This window comes from Dendropsophus ebraccatus, chromosome 10, assembly GCF_027789765.1.
Source record: "Dendropsophus ebraccatus isolate aDenEbr1 chromosome 10, aDenEbr1.pat, whole genome shotgun sequence".
NCBI lineage: Eukaryota > Metazoa > Chordata > Amphibia > Anura > Hylidae > Dendropsophus > Dendropsophus ebraccatus.
Window position 1 is genome coordinate 23340932 of NC_091463.1, and position 10797 is coordinate 23351728.

At 40.2% G+C, this 10797-nt stretch overlaps 1 protein-coding gene across 1 annotated transcript in view; it reads right to left on the reverse strand.

Moving 5' to 3' along the window:
* The window catches only part of F8 (coagulation factor VIII), a 56638-nt gene extending 52808 nt beyond the window's left edge, over positions 1-3830 (reverse strand). The window contains exons 1-3 of the mRNA XM_069986570.1: positions 3645-3830; positions 1698-1789; positions 501-623 (exon numbers count right to left, since the gene is read on the reverse strand). Of these exons, the coding sequence (XP_069842671.1) occupies positions 501-623; positions 1698-1789; positions 3645-3778 (349 nt within the window). The 5' untranslated portion in view covers positions 3779-3830. The remainder of the gene's footprint in view (positions 1-500; positions 624-1697; positions 1790-3644) is intronic.
* Between the last annotated feature and the right edge of the window lie 6967 nt (positions 3831-10797).

Genomic DNA, 10797 nt, shown 5'->3' on the forward strand with positions numbered 1-10797 from the left:
AGCTTAGAGGTTTGTGTGTGAAAGACTGCCGAAGATGGATCCTGGCGTGAAGTTAACACTGTGTGAAAGCAACACTGCCCGAGGCTCCTGTGAAGTCAACAGTCATCAGTTCAAGTAATGTTCTGGAACATTCAAGGAATATTACCATCTAGAGATATCTCTAAGCATTACACATAAAGTGCAGTGTCAGGAGCTGTTGTGTGAAAAAGTACTGTTACAGTCAGTAAATATTTCTTAAAGGGGAACTTCACAATTCCGACACCCTTTTACAGGATTACAGATTGAAAGTCACACTTCAGAATTAATGGCCTTAAATGAAGAACACTGCTGAGAAAGTGATGCGGGAGGAAACCCAGGGGCATAAGCTAGAAGACTGAAAAAGTGAGAACAGATTCACACGGAGCACCCACTAAGCGCAAAGCTTGAATCCATCGATTTACTGTATACAATATAGAAAAAAAGTAAAGAACAATACAGGTGCTATACAATAGCTAGCTCACCTTCTGACCGTTTACTATATGATACCCCAATGCCATGTAGACTGTATGGAATACTTGCACTATTCTTAAAGTGAATAACAACATTATCAAATGTTTCAACACGAATTGTGGGACCCAATAGACCTATCAAAAATAGAAAGAATAGAAATTGTAGAATAATTCATTTGGGAAAAGAAAGTTAATATGAATTCACTAATAATATCGCTGAATCAGACAACGCTGAATCAGAGCAGGGGAGTGGGAACCAGGGCTTAGTCAGCCCTGCAGTTCCTGACACAAAAATTGGTGGCGGCAGAGAGGCTTGTGTCTAGGGATACTTGGTGTCTAGGGATACTTGATGTCTAGGGATACTTGGTGTCTAGGGATACTTGGTATCTAGAGATACTTGGTGTCTTGGGATACTTGGTGTCTTGGGATACTTGGTGTCTAGTGATACTTGGTGTCTAGGGATACTTGATGTTTTGGGATACTTCGTGTCTAGGGAAACTTGATGTTTTGGGATACTTGGTGTCTTGGGATACTTGGTGTCTTGGGATACTTGGTGTCTAGGGATACTTGGTGTCTAAGGATACTTGATGTCTTGGGATACTTGATGTCTTGGGATACTTGGTATCTTGGGATACTTGGTGTCTAGGGATACTTGGTGTCTTGGGATACTTGGTGTCTAGGGATACTTGGTGTCTTAAGATACTTGATGTCTTGGGATACTTGGTGTCTAGGGATACTTGATGTTTTGGGATACTTGGTGTCTAGGGAAACTTGATGTTTTGGGATACTTGATGTCTTGGGATACTTGATGTCTTGGGATACTTGGTGTCTTGGGATACTTGGTGTCTAGGGATACTTGGTGTCTTAAGATACTTGATGTCTTGGGATACTTGGTGTCTTGGGATACTTGGTGTCTTGGGATACTTGGTGTCTAGGGATACTTGATGTCTTGGGATACTTGGTGTCTAGGGATACTTGGTGTCTTGGGATACTTGATGTCTAGGGATACTTGGTGTCTTGGGATACTTGATGTCTAGGGAGACTTGGTGTCTAGGGATACTTGATGAGGTTTACCACAGGAGCATTTTCCTTAGAATACAGCAGATTTACAGCACAACAGTGAGTAGAGCATACCTGTGTATAGTATAATAACCTGGATTTACAGCATATGAATTATTTACATGCAGTACATATACTGAACATTCATACCTGTCCACTGCTCCTGCTGTTTCACGTCTATGAACGTTTCATCTGTGTACTCCACATAGAGGGCTTTTTTATATACCTGAGAATCAGGTGGTCTGCAATATACAATGAGAATGCACACCTTAGACATACATGTATACTTACACAGGCACTGTTCTCTCTCCCCAATACCATTCATTTAATATCACTTAAATATCAGTAACCGCTAACACAACATTATATACGTGCAAGATTAGCCCCTTCACTATTTATGTTACTGCTGATAGTAATTTTACACTCATCTATGATATTTAGGGTGAACAACTGACATTGGCTTGCACCAGTTTATTGCACAAGATGGGGGCTGTAATGGACAGTCATAGCATTTTATGTAATTTATAATTCTTTGTATTATAGTATTCTAATGTAAAGCTCAATTAGCTTAGTCAATGATGTTCCTGTGACGTTCTATTCCTAACACTATAATGGCGGCGAGTAGTCTGATGATGTCACAGGAAGTTTATTCAGTCAGTGATACTCAAGGTTTATAGTAGCACTTACTATGTAAGGATTGTATAGTCTGCAATGTCTTTATAACCTGGTTGATTGCATGTTAGTGTTCACAGCCAGACATACAGCCATATAAAGATACGTTAATACAGCCATATAAAGGTTCATGTATACAGCCATATATAGGTTAGTGTATATTTACACACGACTAATACAGAGCTCCAAATTTCCTGTTTCCTGTTAAAAAGCCACAGGCTACATTCACGCACCATCTTATTCAGCCATCTTTTAGGACACTCAATCCAATTATTGTATAATAACCACTATGCATTTTAAATAACGGCCAGTATTTGACCTAAAAAAGACGGCCTTTAAAGGGCCAAATAAGACATAGTGGGAACATAACCACAGAGTGAAAAAATAAAACAATAAACTCCTAGCACCACTAGGTTTACAGAAGATACATGTTTAAAGGGAATATGTCATGAGAAAATTATCTTCTGTTGTCTATCTAAAGTTTTATGTCAAAACATTTTGAGTCTTTTTTTTTTTGGCATTTCTTCTTCTTTTTTTTTTACTATCTACAGTATGTTATAAAATAATCCTGAAAACATGCAGCTTTTACTCTGGCCACTAGGCCTAATATTAGGCAAATACTTCCTGTTCTGTTTGTGATGATAAGGAGGAGAATGCTGGATAGTGATCTGTACAGAATTACAGCAAAATATGACACCACTGTATAGAGAAAACAAAAGGGGCTCAGCCTCTCCTTCTCTGTGTAATGACCCTTGCACAGCTCATACAGGTCACACAGCATGCTTACAAACCTGCCCCATACAAAGAATAGGGTCTGGAGAGGTTCGTTGCGTCTATGTCCATGAGGCTTGCTGTAAAGCATATCACTAAATGACGTTAAAAACAGCACAGGTAGCTCGGCCATTTTTTTGGAAGGCTAACATTTAACGGCAAATAACAACCAGGTTAGGGTAAGGATTTTTTTGCCGATGTATTCTCTAATTTTCCATTTTACTATCTATATTACATAGCTAAAAGACTAATCATAACTTGAAATACTTCCTATTCCCCAAAAGAAAAAAAAACAACAAAAACTTTTGCCATGCATGCTGACACCAGTGTATAGATAAAATAGGGTCAGGCCATTCACAATAGGTAATGGTCACAGCTTACATCTCACTGTATAAGGCCCAGATGATGTCTAGAATCAGAAGATTGACATCCAAGCAATCATATATAAATAAAATAAAAAGTATAAGCAGTAAACTGTAGGATATTTCATCTACTCCATATTTATTAGAGGTTTGCATGAAAACAATTGGCAGCGGATGACTTTCATAATTGTTGATCCAAAAACTTTTGGCACCATAGCAAAATTGTAATCTTATAAATCAAAATAAAAAAAATTAAGTAAAAAAATCTAAACATATTTTAGAAAGGTTTTACCTTGGTTCTCCAGAAAACACTGTCCCATCCCTGTAGTTCCACAACTGCTCCACTGCAGCAATATAGAAGATTCTTGTGATGGCCTCACATGTGTGCCAGAAGACTGACAGCTGGAGGAAGGTCACCGGCCTCATTGTGGCCACCAGCAGACAGAGAAGAAGGTCGCACTTCTGGATGAGCCTTAATGTTCCTTTCATAAGTAGATGCGCTTCCTAGAATTTTTTTTTTTTTCACAGCCTTGAAAAGGAAGGAAATTTCACAGCAGGAAACCAAGGGTGTGACATAAAATTACTTTGCACTTTGATGTCTACAGTGGGGAAAGTGACATTGGTTTATTTAAAGAAAAAACTTCCAATAAATACTGATAAATAACCAAGAATGAATGTTGGAAGATTAACGTCACAACTTCCCCCAGTGATAATGCAGAAATTGCATGTTAAGCTCCATTCACTTCAAGGGAACTAAGTTGCAAAACCTGCACCCAAACTGGAGACAAGAGTGGCGCTGTCTCTGGAGGAAAGTGGCCATGTTCTTCTACCACTGGATAACCCCTTTAAAAATCATGTTTTCCACCCAGAGTTTCCAATACAAATTAATATGTGCCTCTATGGAAAGAGACTGCAAAAAATCTGGAGTAGTCTGTCCCTACACTTATAATATCTGGCTGGTTTGGCTTGTTGGCTGCACATCTATCATACAGAGATGCATGGCCAATGAATAATTGCTCAGTCGTCTACTGATCACTGGATGATGAGAGTAGGGCTCTGTGCGGACCTTAGTATCACTTTTAAGGACTCCTCCTTCTTCTTCTTAAAGTTCTTAAAGGGGTACTCAGGTAAAAAAATCTTTCAAATGAACATGGTGTCAAAAAGTTATATCGAGTTGTAATTTACTTCAATTTAAAAACCTCAAGTCTTCCAGTACTTATCAGCTGCTGTATGTCCTGCAGGAGTAGGAGAGGTTTTCTATGGTTATTTGCTACTGCTCTAGACAGTTCCTGTCACAGACAGAGGTGGCAGCAGAGAGTTCTGTGTCAGACTGGAAAGAATACACCACTTCCTGCAGGACATACAGCAGCTAGTAAATACTGGAAGACTTGAAATTTTTAAAAAGGACTAAAGTTCAAATCTATATACATTTTTATAGCCAGTTGATTTGAAAGATTTTTTTTTTACCCCTTTAATGACATTATTGGTGTCTTTGGGGCTGTTGTCCTGCTGCTGCAAAAAGATTGAAGCCAATCAGATGCCTCATATAATTTTTTTTTCTACTACAGCACTAATAAAATTCTTATCCGTCTATTTATGCGTATGCATATCTTATGTATCTGCTTTGGATTGTATGGCTGGTAATACTGCTTGTATAAGGGAATGAATAACTATATAATATATTGATATCTAATCCTCCATGTCAAGTCTCTATCCTAGACCCCCCCATAGTCATATGGTTCTTTTTTCTTTTATCAATGGAGAACCCCTTTAAATGTGTTGCCTTAATGATTCAACATTTTGATGCGTTTTAAACAGTTTTGAGGAATGATCCTAGGAAGAAAGTAACAATTCTCCTTCATATTAGCAAACTGATTATTGTATAGTACAAATTTACAGTACTAGCGAAGAGAAGTGATTGCTAGGCTCGGTGCTCGGCTTGTCAGCCTGCTGCCTTTGATCTCTGTGCCGCTCCTTTCCAGGTGTTTGGAAAAGCTGGATCCAGTCCTGGGAAACTTCTTCCAGTTTCCCAAGATCCCAGGACTGGATCCAGCTTTTCCTTGCATGCGGAGAGGAGCGGCATGGAGCGCCACCGAGTTCAAAGGCAGACAGAAGACAAGAAGACTGAGCCTAGAAATTCGCTTTTCTTCGCTAGTACTGTAAATTTTCTCATCCCTAATAGTCACCTCTCAAGTCATCATTTTACAGGTAATGAATGTAATGTGTCACAGCAGCACAGAGGACATGTTATAATGCAGCGATAGGGAACCTCTCTCCCTTCAGCTGTTGCAAAACTACAGTTCTCATCATGCCTGGACAACCGAAGCTTTAGCTTGATGGAAATTGTTGTTCTGCAACAGCTGGAGAGTCGAAGGTTCCCCATCCCTGATCTAATGTGATAGGGAGCTGTGCGGATTTTTTTTTCTAGTTACTCATAAATAGCATATTAATCCAGCGGATAAGCAGTCTGGGTGACAAGATGGGATTAGTCATAATCTGTGGTCTGACATTTACTATAAAAAATACTCAGATCATCACATTTATACATTTGTGAAATAAACCTTTATGAATGGTAAATATTTATAGAATGATATTCTATCTCCATGGAAACCGACTTTACATTCTATGATATTCAGGTCTATTGTAGAACTTGTTCCTATTATTTCTATATGGATCCGAAACCTTCATGTGCTAAAGTTGTGATTATCATTATTATATGATTATTTATCTACAGTTATATGATCATTTACTATTAACTGTTGCTATACTATTTATCTGCTTGTATGAACCATATTCTAATCAGCCTTTATGTTTCCTTATGTTTCATGCATGAACTACATATTCTCAGGCAGTATCTGGTGCCACCTCCTTAGCTGAATCACGGAGACCTATATATTACAATGCACATCATCATTCAGCCAAGGTTGCACTATCCAAAAGGCAAGATGAGAACGTTGCCTCGGGCAGCAATTATTCCCTGGCTGCACGGGACAGCAGCAGATTTCCCATCACATTTCTTCTCAGGCAGCAAAAAAGTTGGTACAGGACCTTGCTTACTTTTATTTTATCTGAACAGGATATTCTACCTTATTCTTGTCCCCTTTAGAGGAAAAAGAGCGAAGTTGATCTTAATAAGGGTGGGAGGAAAAATAAATAAAATAAAATTGTATCAGCCTTTGTGAGCTGTCCTCCAAGGTTTCTCTCCCTTCTGTCTACTACTGTGTTTCTCTGAAAATAGGACCCACCCCAAAATAGGCCCTAGCCTCATTTTGCAGCCTTTTTGGAATAAGTTTTAAAGCGACTGTACCATCAGTACACATGGATAGAACGGCACCAGTGTGGGGAAGCCGATGCTGCGGTCCTTTTTTGAATCGTGGCCCGATTCCCACGTATGTCCCCCTTCTATTCCCAGGCACCAGCCAGGTGTGAAGCACTGGAGGCGGGCTGTCCCGCCTCTAAGGGAGAAAACCCACACTCCTCTATGATGCGGCTCCATTAGAATCTGTACTAATGGTACATTTGTTTTAAATATAAGCCCTACTCGAAAAATAAGCCCTAGTTACAGTCAGCTGACCAGATCCCTGACACTGGGTGGCTGAGCATCGGTCAATCAGTGCTAGACTTGTTATGCTCCACCAGTAGGGGACATTGAATATGGGTGGACAGACGCTACACGGGCCAACTTCAGAGGGGGGAGGGAGGTATAAAGTTTGGGTATAATGTTAAATCTTCTTCCCCTGATTTGGATGAAGCACCCGGTTTATCCTGCACAGCTCATAGACTGACAGATGCCCATGTCACTGGGTACAGGACTGTCACCCTGCCTCCATTGCTGCAGCGCCACTGAGGGGACCACCGATGGAGTGCGGACAAGTAAATGTGTGACATTAGCATTTCTATTGCAAACTCCATAAAGTTGCCAGAAATTGTACCCACGACCCCACTGCTGGAAAGGAACAGTGCTGACCACTAAGCCACCGTGCCAGCCACATTTCTAGAGAAACTGTAAGACTGCAGAATGCCTATAGAGGAACACATTCTCTTTCATGGAATTTTATTATTGCAAATGCATCCTGAGATTTTATCATGTTTCTCTTTCACACCAAAAAGAACATGCAGGTATTCTTTACTGTAAGAGCAGTGAGACTGTGGAACTCTTTGCCACATGAGGCGGTCATGGCTGATTCATTAAATAAGTTCAAGGGAGGCCTGGATGCTTTTCTTGAAAAATATAATATTAAAAATTATGGGCACTTGACATTTGGGAGTCGGGAAGGAATTTAGCATCTGCCTCATGGGGGTTTCTGCCTTTCTCTGGATCAACACAGTAGGGTTTCTATAGGTTATACTTGATGGACTCTTGTCTTCTTTCAGCCTTATTAACTATGTTACTATATGCGCTTCCTCATCTCCAGTCTCTTCCCTATTCATCTTACAACTCAGACATTTGTCACTGATTTCACGGTCTATGACCTTGCCCCCCTCTGTGAAGGGAATGTGTCATCCAAAAGTGACCTTTGGTTTAGCTCTTTAGTTCTTATGTTAAACATAAAATGCATTTGGAACATCTTCAGACCTTTTGACTTCTTTTTTTTTTCACATTTTGTTATGTTGCAGCCTTGTGCTAAATAAAGAAAACTTTCTCGAAAAAATCTACACTGAGTATTTCCATAATGATAAAGTAATTTTACAGAATATATATTTTTTTTACAATCAGAATTTTTTATTGAAAGTTAATGTATAATAAAACAACATTGAGCAGTATAAAATCTTATAATCAGGAACACGCAGGTCCATGCACAAACTAGTTTGATGTATGATGCTCAAACAGTAAATATTATATATATTTTTTACTTTTATGCCAAAAAACACTTCAACAGATATTGCACTCAAATCTTTGCTTAATCTTTTATTAAAAGGAAAAACTAATATGGCATTGTCATAAGTATCCAGAGACGTTATTCAATACTTAGTTGAACGCCTCTGTCTGTGCTGTATCCATGTTTTCTAGGGCTGCATCCAACTTCTTCAGCCACCAATATTAAAATGCCGAACAATGGGAGTTAAAGGGGTTATCAGTGCTACAGAAACATGGCCACTTTTGCACCACTCTTGTCTTGGGTGGGGTTTGAAACTCAGTTCCATTGAAGTAAATGGAGCTTAATTGCAAACCACACCTGAACTGGAGACGAGAGGGGGAAAAGTGGCCATGTTTTTGTAGCGCTGTATAACCCCTTTAACCCCTTAACGACGCATGACGGGTATACCCGTCATGCGGCCGTTAAGGGGAATCAGAGAGGGCTCCCGGCGTAAGCCCTCTCTGCAGCCCGCGGCCCCCGATTGCTATGTGCAGCCAGGGACCGCGTGCATTAGCCGCCGTGGCTGGCTAATTAACTATTCAAATGCTTTTGAATAGCAGCTGTGCCCCGTCCCTGGTGTCTAGTGGCAGATCTCCCCCCGTGATGCGATCGTGGAGGGGAGATCCCTTGTACTGAACCAGCTGGGGCTCAGCGTCGCTCTGAAGCTGATCCCAGCTCAGCACTCCATGTATGTGGTCTGCAGCAGACCAGTATAATGGAGCAATGATCTGATGGATCATTGCTCTATTATATACACAGCATTGATCTCAATGGGAGATCAGTGCTGTGTATATAGAAGTCCCCCAGGGGGCTTCATATTAGTGTGAGTCAGAATAAAATAAAGTGTTTCTATTAATAAAAAATCCCCTCCACTAATAAAAGTTTAAATCACCCCACTTTTCCCATTTTATAAATAAAAATAAATAAATAAACATATTTGGTATCGCCTCGTGCATAATCGCCCAAACTATTATTTTATCACATTCCTGATCTCGCAAGGTAAACAGTGTTAGCGCAAAAACCCGCCAAAGTGAAAAATTGCGCATCTTTGTTTACATCAAATCCAGGAAAAATGTAATAAAAAGTGATCAAAAAGTCGCATATATGCAGAAGTTGCAATCAAGGTACGGAAAGAAAGAACAGATCATGGCGCAAAAAATGACACCTCAGTCGGCCGCATAGACCAAAGAATGAAAGCGTTATAAGCCTGGGAGGTTGCCATTGTCAGTTAATTGTGTATGTGACTCAATGCATATGTTTTTGCCACCTGCTTGAGTCAGTTTATTCCTAGGTCAACCCACCACAGTCTTCTCAAGTCTTCCAAGACACCACAATGAATTCCAAGGTTGTCAGGACCCCTTACAGAAAACTACAGTACCAAAGGGACAGTGCCCTTGTCCCCAATGCTAAAACCTCACCTAAAGTCTATTTAAGTCACAAGTCTATTTCTCAAATCCAGTCCACCTGCTAACGCAGTTATATATGTATCCTTAAAGGGATTATCCAATGCTACAAAAACAGCACCACTCTTGTCTCCAGTTTTGGTGCAGGTTTTGTAACTCAGTTCCATTGAAGTGAATAGAGCTTAATTGTAAACCACACCTGAACTGGAGACAAGAGTGGTGCTGTCTCTGGAAGAAAGTGGCCATGTTTTTGTAGCACTGGGTAACCCTTTTAAAGAGAATTGCTGACAGACCAAATCTCAAGCTTACCGCACCTACAAGGACTAACTGCACCTGGGACTTTGCCTACATATTACACTGTGAACTTGAAAGACTGTTAAGTAAAATTCATTGTTCTGCAACTACTCCTAAACTCTATGTTTGAGTATCGCACCATGACAGCGCTGGAGTGTGTGTTGGGACCTAGGGAGAGCTAGCTACCTATGGACAAGTGCCACAGCAGTACCACAACATCTTTAGCTCCTCCATTTAACCCCCTGCAGCCCTTTGGGTTACTTTTCTTCCTTCTGGCCACTCTGCGCTAAAACCCAAATTGGTGCAGTGACGGTAAACCACAAAAGCCAACAACCTCCACCCCCTATCCATGCCCTACGCTTTACCTTTGACTTGTGTTGCCAAATATTTATTTCACTAGGGCTATTAATTTTCTGATAGTCTTATAAATATACAGATTGCTAGAATATAGCAGAGGGCATATTGTATCTACACCTCCCAAATCATCTTACCAGCTTTAGATGGTTCGGACACTACAAGTATACGAGTACATGTGACTATTGTTTCAAATCTGTTTAAATATAACAATAAATCGCAGGCAATAAAAAGAGAAAATAGGAGGAAACAGAAAGGTAAACATCACATTACAAAGCAAATAAACGGCAACTAATTCCTTAGAATAAAAAAAGGGAAGGAAGGTGATTTTGTCACGTCTCGGCCCGCTATAATAAACGACAATGTTATCTTCACATCTTGGCGGTCTTTGGTCTTGTTATGAGTTATTGAAATTAATTGGACTATTGGTTTGTCCCGTTGGACACAAGCGGGTCTGAACTTAAGAATAGGATTGGCGGCAGCAGACCGCTGCTATATGCTATCAAGATCAAGCGATCATGCGGGCAGCACCCCC